This window comes from Stenella coeruleoalba (assembly GCF_951394435.1).
Source record: "Stenella coeruleoalba genome assembly, chromosome: 3".
In the NCBI taxonomy this organism is placed as follows: Eukaryota; Metazoa; Chordata; class Mammalia; order Artiodactyla; family Delphinidae; genus Stenella; species Stenella coeruleoalba.
The window spans coordinates 117,042,437-117,060,474 of NC_137148.1; the positions used below are offsets into that span (position 1 = coordinate 117,042,437).

The following is an 18,038-nucleotide window of genomic DNA, read 5'->3' on the forward strand; positions in this document are numbered from 1 at the left end:
TGAGGTGTGGGAAGAGGGGAAGCATTCTATAGTCCTATGGTTAGGTCTCAGTCTTTTACTGATATTACACTTCTGAACTATGAACTTCACAAGTGTTTCTCATTCCCTTCCACCCCATGTCAGACAGAATGGCTAGAATGCCCTGGAATTTGGTATTTTTCTTCTCCCTCACAGAAATCTAGAGCCTGCTGGAATTGGCTCTGATAATAAACCAACAATTAGTCTTCCATTAATTAGTTTCCCTGAGGGAAGGCCTTGTTAAGAAGAACAGAATACATTTCAAAATGGTTCATTTCCACCTCCCACTGCCAAAAGCATGAGGGGGATTTTTCTCTGATATTTACTGTGGGAATCTGGTCAGGCTCCTGGAGGTAAATTTCAAAATATTTTGAGCCGCCCTCATGACTGCTTCCCCCCCATCTACATTGAGCCTACAGCAATTTGTCTATTGCAGTTCAGATATTCCTGCTCCAGCTCTGGTTTCCACAGTGGCTTCTGCTCTTGGGTCTCTGTGCCAGTAAGTAATCTGTGACTTTCTGTATTTCCCTGTCTCTTTAATTTTGGGGGTAGTGGTTTGCCCTGTGTCCTCCCCTCTCTTACACAGCCAAGAAGAGTTGTTGATTTTTTTCAGTCTGCTCAGCTTTTTATTTGTTGGAGTGGTGATTTCAAATCCCCTTACATTCAGAACTAGAAACTGGAAGTTCTTGACAGTGTCTTTTGATGGAAAAAATTTTCACCTTTTATGAAGTCTAATTTGTCTGTTTTAAAAATTTTGTTGCCTGTACCATATCCAAGGAATCATCACCAAACCCAATGTCATGAAGCTTTTGCCCTATCTTCTTCTAAGAATTTTACAGTTTTAGGTCTTACATTTAGGTCATGGATCTATTTGAGTTAATGTTTGTATGTAGTGTTAAGTAAGGGTATAACTTCATTCTTTTGCAATGTGGATTTCCTGTTTTCCCAGCACCATTTGTTCAAAAGACTGTCTTTCCTCCCATTGAATAGTCTTCGCGCTTCTGTTGAAAATTGTCTGACCATATATGTAAGGATTTATTTCTGGGCTCTCTGTTCTATTCCATTGGTCTATATGTCTGTCTTTATGACAATACCACACTGTTTTGATTACTGTAGCTTTGTAGCAAGTTTTGAAATCAGGAAGTGTGAGTTCTCCAACTTTGTTCTTCTCTTTCAGGATTCTTTTGGCATTTAGGGTCACTTAAGATTCCATATACTGATTACCAAAAACTAAAGAAGGAAGCCCCATTTTGTCACTGCTGGAGAGAAGACAAAAATGATAAGGAGATAAATTATTTCAAATATGAAGGGGGAAAAAAGGCAATATTTTAAAGTAAAGTGAGAACGGTCGGAAAGGAGTAGTGCTTTTGTGATGCTGTTTTCAAGGAGAGGTGGCCAGGGAGGCCGGTGCCTGCTGCTCTCGATTCTGCTCTTCACAGCCTGGGGGGCTGGCAGTGGCCAGATCAACTACTCGGTCCCTGAAGAGGCCAAACATGGCACCTTCGTGGGCCGCACCGCTCAGGACCTGGGGCTGGAGCTGGCCGAGTTGGTGCCATACCTGTTCTGGGTGGCGTCCAAAAGCCACGAGGACTTTCTGGAGGTAAATCTGCAGAACGGCATTTTGTTTGTGAATTCTTGGATTGACCTGGAGGAGCTATGAGAACAGAACACGAAATATAGTATTCACCTGGAGGTGCTCGTGGACAGGCCGCTGCAGGTGTTGCATGTGGAAGTGGAGGTGAAGGACGTTAATGATAATCCACAGGTCTTTAGTTAGAGTGAGAGAACAAAGGCTATTTATTCCTGAATCTAGGCTGCTGGATTCACGTTTCCCGATAGAGGGCGCTGCTGATGCAGACATTGGTACCAACGCTTTTCTAACATACACTCTCAGCTCCAGTGATTATTTCTCTTTGGATGTACAGGCAAGTGATGAACTGAGTAAGTCACTTTCGCCTGAATTGAAGTCTGTGGATAGAGAAGATACACCAGAACTTCGTTTATTATTGACAGCCACTGATGGGGGCAAACCAGAACTAGAAGGTATAGTTCAGCTGCCGATCATGGTGCTCAACGTTAATGATAACGCCCCATGGTTTGCCCAGGCCGTGTACAGAGTACACTTATTAGACACGACTAATGTTCCAGCAACTGGAACATTAATGACCACATTAAATGCCTCTGACGCTGACAAAAGTGTAAATGGCGAAATTGTCTTTCTTTTGGCAATGGTGTTTCTCTTAACATAAACAAGAAAAACAAAAATTCAAAATTGATTCCAGCTTAGGGGAAATTAGGCTAATTGGTTGACTGGATTATGAAGAAACGAAATCCTACGAAATTCAGGTAAAAACAGTTGATAAAGGAGGTCCTCCAATATCAAATCACTGCAAGGTTTTAGTGAAAGTGCTGGATGTAAATGATAATGCTCCGGAACTGGCGGTCACATCCATCTTTGCCTTAAGAGAGGAGTCTCCACTCAGCACCGTCATCGCCTTCATCTCCTTGTCTGACCGTGACTCTGGTGTCAATGGCTAGGTGACCTGCACCCTGACGCCTCATGTCCCCTTCAAGCTGGTGTCCACCTTCAAGAATTACAATTCGGGGCTTCCCTGGTGGCGCAGTGGTTGAGAGTCCGCCTGCCGTTGCAGGGGACACGGGTTCATGCCCCCATCCGGGAGGATCCAACATGCCGCGGAGTGGCTGGGCCCGTGAGTCATGGCCGCTGAGCCTGCGCGTCCGGAGCCTGTGCTCCGCAACGGGAGAGGCCACAACAGTGAGAGGCCCGCGTACCGCAAAAAAAAAAAAAAAAAAAAAAAGAATTACTATTCGCTGGTGCTGGACAACGCCCTGGATCGCGAGAACCTGGCGAACTATGAGGTGGTGGTGACCGCGAGGGACAGGGCTCGCCTTCCCTGTCGGTCACAGCCAGCGTGTCCGTGGAAGTGGCCGACGTGAACGACAACGCGCCCGTGTTCGCGCAGCCTGAGTACACGGTGTTGGTGAAGGAGAACAACCCGCCCGGCTGCCACATCTTCACGGTGTCGGCGCGCGACGCGGACGCTCAGGAGAACGCGCTGGTGTCCTACTCGCTGGTGGAGCGGAGGGTGGGCGAGCGAGCGCTGTCGAGCTACGTGTCGGTGCACGCGGAGAGCGGCAAGGTGTACGCGCTGCAGCCGCTGGACCACGAGGAGCTGGAGCTGCTGCAGTTCCAGGTGAGCGCGCGTGACGCGGGCGTGCCGCCTCTGGGCAGCAACGTGACGCTGCAGATGTTCGTGCTGGACGAGAAAGACAACGCGCCCGCGGTGCTGCTGCCCGGGCTGGGCGGCGGGGCGGGCGCGCTGAGTCAGCTGGTGGCGGGGTCAGTGGGCGCGGGCCACGTGGTGGCGAAGGTGCGCGCGGTGGACGCGGATTCGGGCTACAACGCGTGGCTGTCGTACGAGCTGCAGCCGGCGGCGGGTGGCGCGCGCAGCCCGTTCCGCGTGGGGCTGTACACGGGCGAGATCATTACGACGCGCGCCCTGAACGAGGCGGACGTGTCGCGCCAGCGCCTGCTGTTGCTGGTGAAGGGCCACGGCGACCCGGGGCTGACGGCCACGGCCACCGTGCTGCTGTCGCTGGAGGACAGCAGCCAGGGGCCCAAGGCCTCGTCGCGGGTGTCCACCGGCGCCGCTGGCGCGGAGGCCGCTCTAGTGGATATGAACGTGTACCTGATCATCGCCATCTGCGCGGTGTCCAGCCTGTTTGTGCTCACGCTGCTGCTGTACGCGGCGCTGCGGTGCTCGGCGCCGCCCAGCCAGGGCGCGTGCGGGCCCGGGAAGCCCATGCTAGTGTAATCCAGCACGGTGGGGAGCTGGTCTTACTCGCAGCAGAGGCGGCAGAGGGTGTGCTCTGGAGAGGGGCTGCCCAAGACCAACTTCATGGCCTTCAGCCCCGGTCTTTGTCCAGGTCTGAGCACGTCGGGAAGAAATGAACATCCAGAAACAAATTCAGTAATATAAGTTCAACTTCCAAGCTTTGGCTTTAGATTTTTTTTTTAAATTTTTACTTATCTAACCATCTTTTCAGATGTCACTTTAAAAAATATATTCCAAGTGTTCACTAAAATCTCAACAAATCTTACCATTTATTGTAGATATTTATTCTATTACTTATAGCTGCATCTTGAATAGAACTTGGAATCAAACAACAAAAAAACTAATGTAGGAACAAATTGCCATATTCCTTGGATCAAATAGTAGGATACTTTTGAAAGAATACTGAAATATTAAGCAGTCTTGATCATATTTAACACAGAATCTTAACGTAGTCAAATACATTGTCATTTTCAAGTTTATTTGTAGCTTGGAATGAAATGTCAAGCCCTGGACAAAAATTTATAGGTAGATTTACAGAAACTATCTGCCTTCCCTTAAGGTTTTACGTTTCAAAGTGGGCAATTAAAAAAATCATTTTAAATAAAAGTCATTTAAAAGATATTTGCACGGTGACATTTTAATTTTTATGTTAAAATATACAACTATTTTTTCTTTGCTTTTATGATCAGTATCCTGATGCCAACGACTTTGAGTTCTCCTGGTTCTAGAAACCTTAGCATGGAATGAGTATTTTAGTATAGGATCTGGTTAGGAAACACTTAGCACCTTCCACTTACTCACAAATGTTCTAAGACACTTTATTTATTTATTTTTAAATTTATTTATTTAATTTATTTATTTTTGGTTGCGTTGGGTCTTCGTTGCTGCACGCGGGCTTTCTCTAGTTGAGGCGAGCGGGGGTTACTCTTTGTTGTGGTGCACGGGCTTTTCATTGCGGTGGCTTCTCTTGTTGCAGAGCACGGGCTGTAGGCATGCGGGCTTCAGTAGTTGTGGCACGTGGGCTCAGTAGTTGTGGCTCACGGACTGTAGAGTGTGGGCTCAGTAGTTGCGGCGAATGGGTTTAGTTGCTCCGTGGCATGTGGTATCTTCCTGGACTAGGGCTCGAACCCATGTCCCCTGCGTTTGCAGGCGGATTCTTAACCACTGCACCACCAGGGAAGCCCTAAGACACTTTATTTTTACTTCTCTCAACCTTTCCAATAACTTTGTGAAGTGCATACTTTAGTCTCACTTTGTGGATGAAAGTACTGAGGCTTAGAAAATCTAAGTTCAGTATTTTTACTAAGTTTTCTCCAGATTTCCCAAGGATATCCAGAACTTGCTTGTTCTAATGGACTTCATTGCCTTTTATAAAATATTTAAGGTAGCTTACAATGGAAGATATTTACAAGAGCAATTTAAAAAAGTCTGTTTAAAAGCCAAAGTAAAAGATCAAGAGAAGTGTGGGAACAATTTATCAATCATAGGCTGAGTGCAAATCCTAATACTCACCTTCCTGGAAGTAAGTACAGAAGTATAAAAAAGAAGAATGAAAGGAAATTCTCTGTACCAACTCTTCAAGAGAGAAAAAACTCCTCTCTTCCTGCTGTAAATTCAGAGTTGATTACTGGGCATTATGTAAGGGTTTAGCAATACCCTTAACAGTATGTTTGATAGCAGTTTTGCAAAACCAACTGAAACATATTTGTTATAAATATTATTATATATGCTAGTCATTAAGTCAAGAGCATAATATTAAATTTTATTTCCTATGTTTAATTCTGAAACTACACAAGTATTAAATGAACACACTTTTGTTTGCAAACATTTAAATAAACATGCAGAAAAAGTCCCTTGAAAGTCACCTTGTGAAAGCATTCTATAAGAAATTAGTATAATTTAGTAGTTAAGTTTCTAGATATTTGAATTGATATAGTGCTGTTGCTTAGACTGTTTCAAGAAACAGGCAATGAGTATGTTTCTGTAACTTTTCAAATATTAATTATCATACCCAGGCTTTTGGCAAAAATCAGCAAATAATAATAATAATAATTTTAGATTTCACATTGCCAAGAAAAGTTTCCAGCTCCTTTAAATATGAGATAAACTTTGCAAGATTATAAAACTGGGCAAGATAAATTAAGGAGTCACAAAAATAATTTCTGTTCCCTAATTCACATTACCTATGTCCCTATGTCCAGGCTTAGAAGTTTCTCTAGGGACACTGAATATATTTACTGATGGATCAGTACACAAGCACACATGGAGAGCCTACTACAAACTAAGTCCTGCTGTAGAAACTAGGGACCTAGCAAGAGTGAAACAAGATAGGAGAGGTCCTTGGCTTCAAGGGGACCACATTGTAACCTGTTTAAAATAACAATTGTGTTATGAAAATACTTACATTGGTATAATATTGCCTTTTCAGTTTTCTTTGTCTAAACAAGGTATCTATATAGGAGGATCTCATTCTATTCATGACTTTTAAAAAATAGACTGTATAATGCTGACTGTTATTAGCAAGTTTTCTGGAAAAAAGCAGATGTGGGCTTTCCCTCTTTATGTGATTTGCGCTCAGAAAATTATATGTAATTCTCATTGCCTCAACTAATGAAAATATAATCAATTAGATGGAAAATTCTCTGGAAAGGGGAACTAAAATGATCAAGAAATTAGGAGGGATAGAGGAAACTACATTTTAAGGCCAAACTGAAAAATCATAAACAGTATGGAGAACGTAAACATATATTTCTTTTATCAAGCCAAAAAAACTTGAGTTAGAGGTTGACATTTGAAGCTAGAATGGCACAACTTGTTTCTTCAAGAATTTATATAGGTTGAAAAATCAATTATCTAACAGTACTTCACTGAGAGGTTAATAATAAGATTTCTAATGGAATTGGACATCACTTGATAAATACCAATAGCCCTTTAAATTTGGCCTGAAGAGATTCAGGCATGCCTTCACACAGCTACACTGGGATCACTGTCAAAAAAATTTTTTAGATGATGCATTATGGACCTAAGAACAGACAAACATTTCTTTCTGTATTATGATTATTGTTGTAAAGGTTAAAATTTTCTGGGTTATTTGAAGGTATTAACTTGGAGGTGAATCTCAAATTTTAGTTAATGACTACTAAACCAAAAAAAGGGGGTTTAAGGTTACAAAGTTTGAAAAGTGATTTTTTAGGGTTTCCCTGGTGGCGCAGTGGTTGAGAGCCCTCCTGCCGTTGCAGGGGACACGGGTTCATGCCCTGGTCTGGGAAGATCCCACATGCCGCGGAGTGGCTAGGCCCGTGGGCCATGGCCGCTGAGCCTGCGTGTCCGGAGCCTGTGCTCTGCAATGGGAGAGGCCGCAACAGTGAGAGGCCCATGTACCGCAAAAAAAAAAAAAAAAAAGTGATTTTTTTAAATGAAAAGGTACTTCTAGGATGGAGGAAAAGATGATTGTGGAGTGGTGTTGTTACTTAATATTTATTTTTATATAAATATGAATGGATTTCCCATTGGTAGTTAATATTCTTGTGCCATTCAGAATCTTTGTGCCAACTTTCAATAGTTTTGTCTTCCTTTACAAGATTTCTTCCAGGAAATGTATTTCTTCCTCTTTTCTTCTTTATAAAGACGACCCAGTTGCCATATTTTTCTACTTTTCCACCATTCTTTGCTATCATTAATATATATTCGTTGAACAATTTAGTAGTAATAAAAAATTGGACTAATATAAATTTATGGAAAATTTATTTTTTGGTACTTATTTCATGGTAAGTTTACAATTCAAACTAGTCATTCATTTAGGAAATTTATTGACTTTAAAATTGTCAAATCCTCAAAAGGTGAAGTTATATTTGCTGAGATCTTATTACCAGATTATAATCATTGTTATGCAATTGGATTAGTTTTGGTTAATATTAATTATCCATTAAAGTTGGCAGCTTCACACCTTTGCTGTCCATCTGAAAAACTAGGCAAAATCATCATGCTGTTAATACTGAAAATAACAATGTTATTTTCATTTTTCTATGAAGGCTCTGAAAAACATCCCAATGTAAACAAAAACTATGATTGCTTTCAGTAAAATATTAGTAAAACGTATATTATTATCTTTTGATTATTCAATTTCAGTAATGAATTTCAGTTGCATGACTATGATTTTAGAAATTGCAATTTTATTATCAAATTACCTTGGTATGATGATACTAATGTAATTTCATTTGTAGGGGAATATTACGTTTACATTGCCTAAAGTACAAGAAAGAACACCTGAGAAGACTATTTCTTGATATGTTCCTTCTTTTTCAGAAAACTTCCTTTCTAAGATTAGAACTGTAATTCAATTTTCTAGTATAACAATAAGTGATTAGAGAAGTTAGGTATCACTTCAAGTACCTTTGAGACTTGTGGTCAGTCAGGCATACAAATAGATGAGAATGAGAAATAGTTGTTTATTTTGGTAGCCACTATTAATATTTCTGTTCTCCCCCTTCTGGGAACACTGGAGGATTTCACTTCCCTGCTACCTTGAGCTGTGATTTTCTTTGATCAATGAAATGTGCATGATGTATATCACTTCCAAGCAGAAGTAGATAATTGCCAGTGCAAGACTGTCTTCTGCTGTCTTTTCCCGTTGCAGCATTTATGGAAGTACAGGTTGATGTTGAGATGCCATAAGATCAAAGCATTCTGGGATGCTGAGCCAGCATGTGGAGAAAAGCTGTCCTAGGCAGTCTTCCAAATCCACAGAGGACTTTGCAGAAGTCAGAAATAAAATTGTGTTTACTTTAGAGGTAAAATGGAAATAGTCAATATACAGCAACATGGTCATTGGGTTCCATTGCCATTAAGCTAATATGAATAGAATACATTTTAAGAGGAGAGCATTACAACAGGTAATACAACTGATAGGAGAACATTATTATTCACCCTTGCACTAAGGTATCTAACCATTAAGTAGATGAGGTAACTTGGATTCCATGGAAAAAATTAATGTGTAGTGATTTATTTTTATATAAAAAGCAGGAGAAGAAAAATAATAAATGGAATTTAAAATGTTTTTGGCACCTCTTCTTTTTTTGTTTTTCTTACCTAGCATCCATTTCCCCTTCTTGTTTTTTTCCTTCTGGGGCTTTGTTGTAGTTTTGTGAAAGACCTGAATGAGGATTTTTCAAGAATAAATGCTCAGACACATAAATCTTAAGGAATTGACAGTTTGCTTTGATAAGGGCAAAGGATATAATTGTAGCAATGGATAGTATATTGGTTTGTAGTGCTGCTGCAACAAGTTACCACAAACTTGGGGGCTTGAAACAACAGAAATTTATTCTCTCACAGTTCTAGAGGCCAAAAGTTCAACAAGGTGTTGGCAGGGTGACGTTCCTTCTGAAGACTCTAGGGGAGACTTCTTCCTTGCCTCTTCCAGTTTCTGGTGGCTCCTGGCATTCCTTGACTTGTGGCAGCATACCTCCAATTTCTGCCTCAGTCTTCACATTTCCTTCTTTCATGTGTCTCTGTGCATCTTCTCTTTTCCTGTCTCTTATAAGGACACCTGTCATTGGATTTTTGGCCCACCCAAATCTAGGATAATGCTAGGGTTAGGGTTACCTTATTTATATCTGTAAAGATCTCTATTCCAGATAAAGACACATTTTTAAGGTTCTGGGTGGATATATCTTTTGGGGGCTACTATTCTAACCACTACAGATACAAGCTTGGTGGTATTTGTTGAGCATAGCTTCTCAGTCTCTTTCCCCATGAGGGGAAATGTGCTTGGATTTCTGGCAATGGTACTCTATCTCTCTGAGGGAAGGGAGAGAGACATTCTAGGTCCTCAGAAACCCTGAATAACAGCAGAATGTGCCTCATACCTTCAGATATGTCATTCTCAAAATCTAGCAAAATTACTTTATAGGATTGCAAAAATTCCCTTAAGCGAGCCGTGTTTCCTAGAGCTAATATCTGGATTCTAGGCATAATTCCTTAATATGTCAACAGTAGCCAGAGTGGCCACTGATTATAAAAAAACTATGGGGTGTTACTAATATGCAGTTGCATTGCAACTATGTAATGATATAATGGCCAGTCTGCAGCTATGTGCAGTTTAAGCTCCAGGAGAAATTGGGTACATGAGTTCTTGCACTGGTCTTCATGAGAACCAACCTCCTCATTTTCAGTCCACATAATTTAGGCATGCCTGATTTCATCTCCTGGCTTCAAGGATGCATAAGCAACCAATGTCTGGCCAATGTGAGAACCATCGCAACTATTGACTAAAGGAAAGATACCTCATCTAAACTGGGTCAAAGGAAGTGATATTCTAGGATTTTTGCTGGGGATATTAGGAAAGGGGCATTTTTTTTTTGCTGAGAGTCACTAAATGTGGCCTGAAAATAGGTAGCCTATTACTTTGGCCATTTTTGCTCTTCCTGAAACTGGTAAATAATTGACTATTTCCATGCATAAGACAATAAATGATGCTCTGCTTTTTTGCTTAAGTCAGTTTACTTGGGTTTCATTGTTAGAGTATGATTAATATAAGTATATACTTTATAGATGGTGTGAATAAGTATCTTAAGATATTGGACTAAAGGGAGAAATTAACATTGGTTTTCAGTACTAGGAAAAGCTCGTTTTTCTTTAGCAGGGATTTTTCTTTTCTTTTACGGACACTATAAATCTTGCAGTTAATTTTGTTTTCCTCTTTGCTGAAAACAAAGTTTGTGACCTCCTTAGAGTAACTGAAAATAACTTTTATGCATTTTGAACACTGACCCACCCTCAATTAATTTTATTTTATTCCTATGTTATCTTGATCATATTTTCATATTCTTTGTGTATGAACGGGACAGCTAAGAATTATTAAAATAAGATATTCTCAAATAATTAACACTAAAAAGAGGTCAATTATACTGTTCTTGAATGAAAATCCAAATGTAGAAAAGGGAACTTTCTTAATTAAGAATACATTATCCAAATGAGGAACAAATGAATTGTTAATTTACAAACATCTGTGAACAGTTCAGAAAACAAATTAAAAATGGAATATATAAATATATTTTCAATTTATAAAGTATAAAATAAATACCCTTTGATTCCTGTGTGTTTTATGTGAAGAAACTGAGAAAAAATTCTGTTATATTCAAAAGAACTGAAAGCAGGGTCTCAGAGATATTTTCACACCCATGCTCATAATAGCACTATTCACAATAGCTAAGAGGTGGAAGCAACCCTGATATCCATGGACAGATGGATGAATGGATAAACAAACTGTGGTATATACATGCATCAGAATATTATTCAGCCTTAAAAAGTAAGGAAATCCATCACATGCTACAACATGGATGAACCTTGAGGACATTATGCTAAGTGAAATAACCCAGTTACAGACAAATACTGTAAGATTCCACTTATGTGAGGTACCTAGAGTAGTCAAATTCATAGAACCAGAAAGTAGAATGGTGGTTAGAGGGGTGTGGTGTGGTGGGAAAGGGGAGTTGTTTTGTAATGGGTATAGATATAGGTTCATGTTTGCAAGATGAAAGTTCTCAAGATCTGTTTCACAACAATGTGAATATACTTAACATACTAAATTGTATACTTAAAAGTGGATGAGATAGTAAATTTTGTTATATGTTTTTAACACAATTAAAGGGGGGAATGATATATTTCAGAGTTTAAAATAAATATTTTCCCTAAATGAAAGCTATCAATAAACTTAGACTAGACAATTGTTTAATTTTAAATCTACAGAATAAATAGTAGAGCCTACATTTTGGCCACATGATGTCGCTGTCTACTACAGTGTATTCTGTAGGAAGAAAAATACCCAGGGCCCTCTTGTCACTCCAGAGAGACAGAACAATAAGAGAAGCAGCAGGACTTGAGCAGAGACTAGAGGACAATATTTAAAATTTTGCAAAATATGATATTCTAATTTGATCAACTCGCTGAGTATTGGTGATGGTGTCTTCTAAGAGTAGGGGCGGAGAGGTCGGGTGTCTGCTGCTCTCGCTTCTGCTCCTCGCTGCAGGGGAGGCCAGGAGCAGCCAGGTCCACTACTCCGTCCCCGAGGAGGCCAAACACGGCACCTTCGTGGGCCGCATCGCCCAGGACCTGGGGCTGGAGCTGGCGGAGCTGGTGCCGCGCCTGTTCCGGGTGGCGTCCAAAGGCCGCGGGGACCTTCTGGAGGTAAATCTGCAGAATGGCATTTTGTTTGTGAATTCTCGGATCGACCGGGAGGAGCTGTGCGGGCGGAGCGTGGAGTGCAGCATCCACCTGGAGGTGATCGTGGACCGGCCGCTGCAGGTGTTCCATGTGGAGGTGGAAATAAAGGATATTAATGACAATCCGCCAGTATTTCCAGTGACAGTAAAGACTATCCGGTTTCACGAATCGAGGCTGCTTGACTCGCGGTTTCCTCTAGAGGGGGCGTTTGATGCAGATGTCGGAGTAAATGCTCTTCTCTCCTACAAGCTCAGCTCCAGTGAGTTTTTCTTTCTAGATATACAGACAAATGATGAACTAAGCCAGTCTTTGTCTCTTGTGCTGAGGAAATCTCTGGACAGAGAGGAAACTGCTGAGATTAATTTGTTACTGGTGGCTACTGATAGGGGCAAACCTGAGCTCACAGGCACCGTTCAATTGCTTATTAAGGTATTAGATGTGAATGACAACGAACCTACTTTTGACCAATCAGTTTACAAAGTACAATTGTTAGAGAACATCGCAGAGGGATCCTTGGTGATTAAATTAAATTCTTCTGATGCAGATGAAGGATCAAACAGCGAGATTGTGTATTCATTTAGTAGTGATGTGTCCCCCAATATAAAGACCAAGTTCAAAATAGATCCCAGCTCAGGGGAAATCAGAACTAAGGGACAATTAGATTACGAAGAAGTGAAATCTTATGAGATTCAAGTCATTGCGTATGACAACGGGACTCCACCAATGTCTGGGCACTGTAAAATTTCAGTAAAACTTGTGGACATCAATGATAACACACCAGAAGTCTCAATCACGTCTCTCTCACTTCCCATCCGAGAGGATGCTCCGCTGGGAACAGTCATCGCCCTCATCACGGTGTCTGACCGCGACTCCGGTGCCAACGGGCAGGTGACCTGCACCCTGACCCCCCATGACTTCTTCAAACTGGTGTCCACGTTCAAGAATTACTATTCGCTGGTGCTGGACAGCGCCCTGGATCGCGAGAACCTGGCGAACTATGAGGTGGTGGTAAAAGCACGGGACGCGGGCTCGCCTTCCCTGTCGGCCACAGCCAGCGTGTCCGTGGAGGTGGCCGACGTGAACGACAACGCGCCCGCGTTCGCGCAGCCCGAGTACACGGTGTTGGTGAAGGAGAACAACCCGCCCGGCTGCCACATCTTCACGGTGTCGGCTCGGGACGCGGACGCGCAGGAGAATGCGCTGGTGTCCTACTCGCTGGTGGAGCGGAGGGTGGGCGAGCGATCGCTGTCGAGCTACGTGTCGGTGCACGCGGAGAGCGGCAAGGTGTACGCGCTGCAGCCGCTGGACCACGAGGAGCTGGAGCTGCTGCAGTTCCAGGTGAGCGCGCGCGACGCGGGCGTGCCGCCTCTGGGCAGCAACGTGACGCTGCAGGTGTTCGTGCTGGACGAGAACGACAACGCGCCCGCGCTGTTGCTGCCCGGGCCGGGCGGCGGGGCGGGCGCGCTGAGCCAGCTGGTGGCTCGGTCGGTGGGCGCGGGCCACGTGGTGGCGAAGGTGCGCGCGGTGGACGCGGACTCGGGCTACAACGCGTGGCTGTTGTACGAGCTGCAGCCGGCGGCGGGTGGCGCGCGCAGCCCGTTCCGCGTGGGGCTGTACACAGGCGAGATCAGCACGACGCGCGCCCTGGACGAGGCGGACGCACCGCGCCATCGCCTGCTGGTGCTGGTGAAGGACCACGGCGAGCCGGCGCTGACGGCCACGGCCACCGTGCTGCTGTCGCTGGAGGACAGCGGTCAGGCGCCCAAGGCCTCTTCGCGGGCGTCGACGGGCGCCGCTGGCGCGGAGGCCGCTCTGGTGGATGTGAACGTGTACCTGATCATCGCCATCTGCGCGGTGTCCAGCCTGTTTGTGCTCACGCTGCTGCTGTACACGGCGCTGCGGTGCTCGGCGCCGTCCAGCGAGGGCGCGTGCGGGCCCGGGAAGCCCACGCTGGTGTGCTCCAGCGCGGTGGGGAGCTGGTCTTACTCGCAGCAGAGGCGGCAGAGGGTGTGCTCTGGGGAGGGGCCGCCGAAGGCAGATCTCATGGCCTTCAGCCCCAGCTTACCTCAAGGTCCAGACTCAGCAGAAGAAAGGCAACAACTCTCGGAATCAGAACAGTTCGGAAAGGTGAGTCTTTTAATTTTTTTTTCTGTCGGCTCTGAAATTGTTCTATTTTCTTTGTTCTCTATGATTCTATTAATTTTTAAAAATAATTATTATTGGAGTACGGTTGTTTTACAACGTTGTGTTAGCCTCCACTGCACAACAAAATGAATCAGCCATACACATTCTATTATTTTGATTCATAGCTCTGCTTTCATTTTGTATCATTATCTTGTACAATATATGGTGTGAATTAGAAATCAATTTCTTGCATTGAGAAGAATTTAAATGCTTTTCTTATTTTTACATTTTGGATTTTCCTTAATTAAATCTTGCCATGAAAAATAGGATTAAAGTATTGAGAAAACACTTCAGCAAAATTTGAAAACTTAACATTACGTGTAAATATTTTTTCTCAAATTAAAAAATCACAATTGGAAAAAATTTAAAGAGGATGATTATGGAATACATATTTTCAATTTACACCATCCATTCTGTCAGAATATGTTGGGAATTTCCTAAATTATTCTTTTGATCAAGAATTCATTTATCGGGCTTCCCTGGTGCCGCAGTAGTTGAGTCCGCCTGCCGATGCAGGGGACACGGGTTCGTGCCCCGGTCCGGGAAGATCCCACATGCCACGGAGCGGCTGGGCCCGTGAGCCATGGCTGCTGAGCCTGCGCATCCGGAGCTTGTGCTCCGCAACGGGAGAGGCCACAACAGTGAAAGACCCGCGTACCGCAAAAAAAAGAAAAAAAAAAGAATTCATTTATCTTTATCTGTTTATTCAACAGTTAATATGTTAGTTTTTCTTTTCATGTATTTTAAAGCAGCCTGAACAGATTTTTAACGCCTAGCATCCAAAGTATATATCATAACTCATTACAACACATGACATCACTTAGAAATCATTGCTAATCTTAGTTATGTCTTTCAGTAGTAAAAAGATTTCACATTTGCAAAATCCTTAGAGTTTTAAGGCACAGTAGAGAGTTTATTGAGAAAAAATATCTCCCTCAATTTTGTTTAATTAAAAAAAATTTGTTTTTAAAGTCACATTGTGGGGTGGCCAGGTGGTGGGACTTTTTCTTCATACAAGTGGAGAGTACTTTAACCCAGTCTTTATGTTAGTGGGGGTGCTTAGTCACGCTTAAAGTATATCACTGGACTAATGTATGCAGACCTCCCACTGTGCAGAGATTGACCACCTTCCTTTGGTACCACACACTATGCCCGTGATAACATTTTCCAAGACTGAGCTCACTTAATTTCACCTGGCAGCAACTATATTCCTAATGATGTTGGGAGTTTTTCCAAAAGGCAAAGACTGGCATTGAATGACTACATTTTCATTGGTAACTACTATGTTGGGTAATTAAAACACTAAACTTGATGAGTAAATAAGTAAATGTTATACTTGGAAGGGAAATTAAAAACACTTTTTTTTTCAACAAAAGGAAGATGTCTTGGGGTGAAATTACTGTCTTCTACTACTCTTTTGTCGTTACTTATTTGCTGGTTTATTTCCTCCCAAATGATGAATTGATGAATCATGAAATAACTTCCACTAAGTGATCTTAGCTTTAGCCATTTCACAGATAGGCCAGAATATCAATTTCTATCTGGGATCTGCTATTAAAGGAATTGAGGAGTTTGGTGGGGAAATACTGAACTTTATTTAAGGATAATCTGTTCCTGTGGGAAATATATTAGTGCCTTAGAGTTGATAAGCCTCAAAATACAGTAAATATATATTTCCTGGGAATCAGAAAAGTTCATCTGAGGCTTTACAGAGAAAAACAAATGGCTGAAGCTCTTTCTTGGGATGAGTCATCCCACCTAGAGTACTATAGCTACTCACCACCTTCTTGAGACTAGTGTACAGAAAGTGTGAATGGTCAGATGGAATCTGTCCTACTGGAAGTCTGGCTACTACATTTCTACTCTAGGTAAATGGTAAGATTTAAAATTATATCCAGGTGTGCCCATAACTCCAGGAGTCACAATACATCACTGTATAAATTCTTGATTTCTTATTCCTTATTTACATTTTCTTGATTCAGTTGCCAAAAGAGATGTCTAAGTGAGAGTAGATATTATTCACTGATACCTTAACCACACATTAGCACAACTTTAAACTCATATAATTCCTTTAGTATTAACTTCATCTCATAATAATCATTATGGAATCTACTCTGTTATAAATTCCCTGTGCCATTCCAATTTGCAGATAGTATACTCTTAAATGTCATGAAATGTGAAGTATTACAGTAAGTTGTGAAAGCCATCTCAATATGAAGTCCATGATATTTAAAACTTTTAATTTTGTCTCTCATTTTAAAACTAGCTACTACCTTTCAAGATCCATCAAAGCACTAACTGGCATATTGATATCTTAATTATTTCCTAGATATACTCTTTTCCAAAATAATTCTTAAATGTTTACTTTTTAAAAAAAGATTTCTTGATGTGGACCATTTTAAAGTCTTTATTGAGTTTGTTACAATATTGCTTCTGTTTTTTATGTTTTTGGTTTTTTGGTGCCGAGGCATGTGGGATCTTAGCTCCCTGACCAGGGATCAAACCCACACCCCCTGCATTGGAAGTCTTAACCATTGGTCCACCAGGGAAACCCATTAAATGTTTACTTCTTTTTCATGAACTAGTACAAGAGAATCAATTAGAAATTATCTGTTTGATATCAACAAATATCATTAATGTAACTTACCTCTTTACTTATATTCTTGAGAAAGTTAATTTAAAATATTCACTTATTTATACATTAAAATTTAATTGATAATTTATTCTATTCTAAATGTGAATGATAAAATATGAGTAAGTTGCAATGCAGTCTTGCATTCAATGAGTACATGGAAAACCTGGTATGAAAACTTTTCTCCTAATATTTAAATCAAATTTTTGTTTGTTTGTTTTTGGCTGCACCCTTGGCAGTGGAAGCACGGAGTCCTAACCACTGGAGCACCAGGGAATTCCCTTAAAGCACACGTTTGATTTCATTTAAAAAGAGTAGGACTATAAGCAAAAATCTGGGCATTCTCTTACCTCTCTAAATTCAACCTCTTCCCATGAATTTTCTTTGCTCAGCTTCCAAATGCTCAGAGAATGCATGCCTTTTACTAACTTTACAGAGACATTTAGTATATTTCATTGCCTAGTCTTACATGTATTGAGTGAGTCATATTCCAAAGTTACTTTTCTCTCTTTAATAATTGGTTAAACACCAATTATTACAAGTAACAACTTTTTAACAAACTGGAATCCAGAAATTCATCCAGAGTGGAGATTATTAAAAACAGAATCATTTCATATTGTGAACATGTTAAGATATACAGGTAAATTGAAATGTACAAGTGATGTGTAAATTTAAAAAACTAATATACTTTTCCTTGGTATGATGTGAATATAACAAATATCCAAACACACAGTGTTTTCATGCAACAAAAACCAAATTTACAGAATAACTGCACTGTAAAAGACTGACTTGTGGCATCTTTATGTAAACAGTTGAGACAGCTAACAAAGATGCAGTTGTTGGATAAAGGACACAGGAGTGGTTCGTAGACATTCTACAAAGTAAGAAACATATTTTATAAATTAACGATTGCCATAGTAATGTAGAAGTAAAATTTTCAAGGTCTGTTGTTTTGATGGTTACAAATATCAAAGACCCGATTTTTCTGTAAAATGTAGACTTTGTGGCCAAGTGGTTAATGTCATGAGTCTTGAATCATATTGAGATCCTACTCAACATCACCAGTTAATATTACTTTTAAGTTACTTAACCTGTATGCATTTCCACTTCACTGTTTGTAAAAA

General features: G+C 41.4%; 1 protein-coding gene and 1 pseudogene across 2 annotated transcripts; both read left to right on the forward strand.

Annotated features, from left to right (window-relative positions):
- The first annotated feature begins 1,390 nt into the window (after window positions 1-1,390).
- On the forward strand, window positions 1,391-4,019 carry LOC307184885 (protocadherin alpha-1-like; annotated as a pseudogene). Its single transcript has 2 exons — window positions 1,391-2,610; window positions 2,839-4,019. The product of its transcript is annotated as a protocadherin alpha-1-like (transcript).
- A 7,815-nt stretch (window positions 4,020-11,834) lies between these two features.
- Window positions 11,835-14,305, forward strand: LOC307184886 (protocadherin alpha-2-like; the record flags this gene model as incomplete). The annotated part of the gene is given in 2 exon segments (XM_079918648.1): window positions 11,835-14,258; window positions 14,261-14,305. Coding segments are annotated over 2 exon segments (2,469 nt in total).
- Window positions 14,306-18,038: the final 3,733 nt, after the last annotated feature.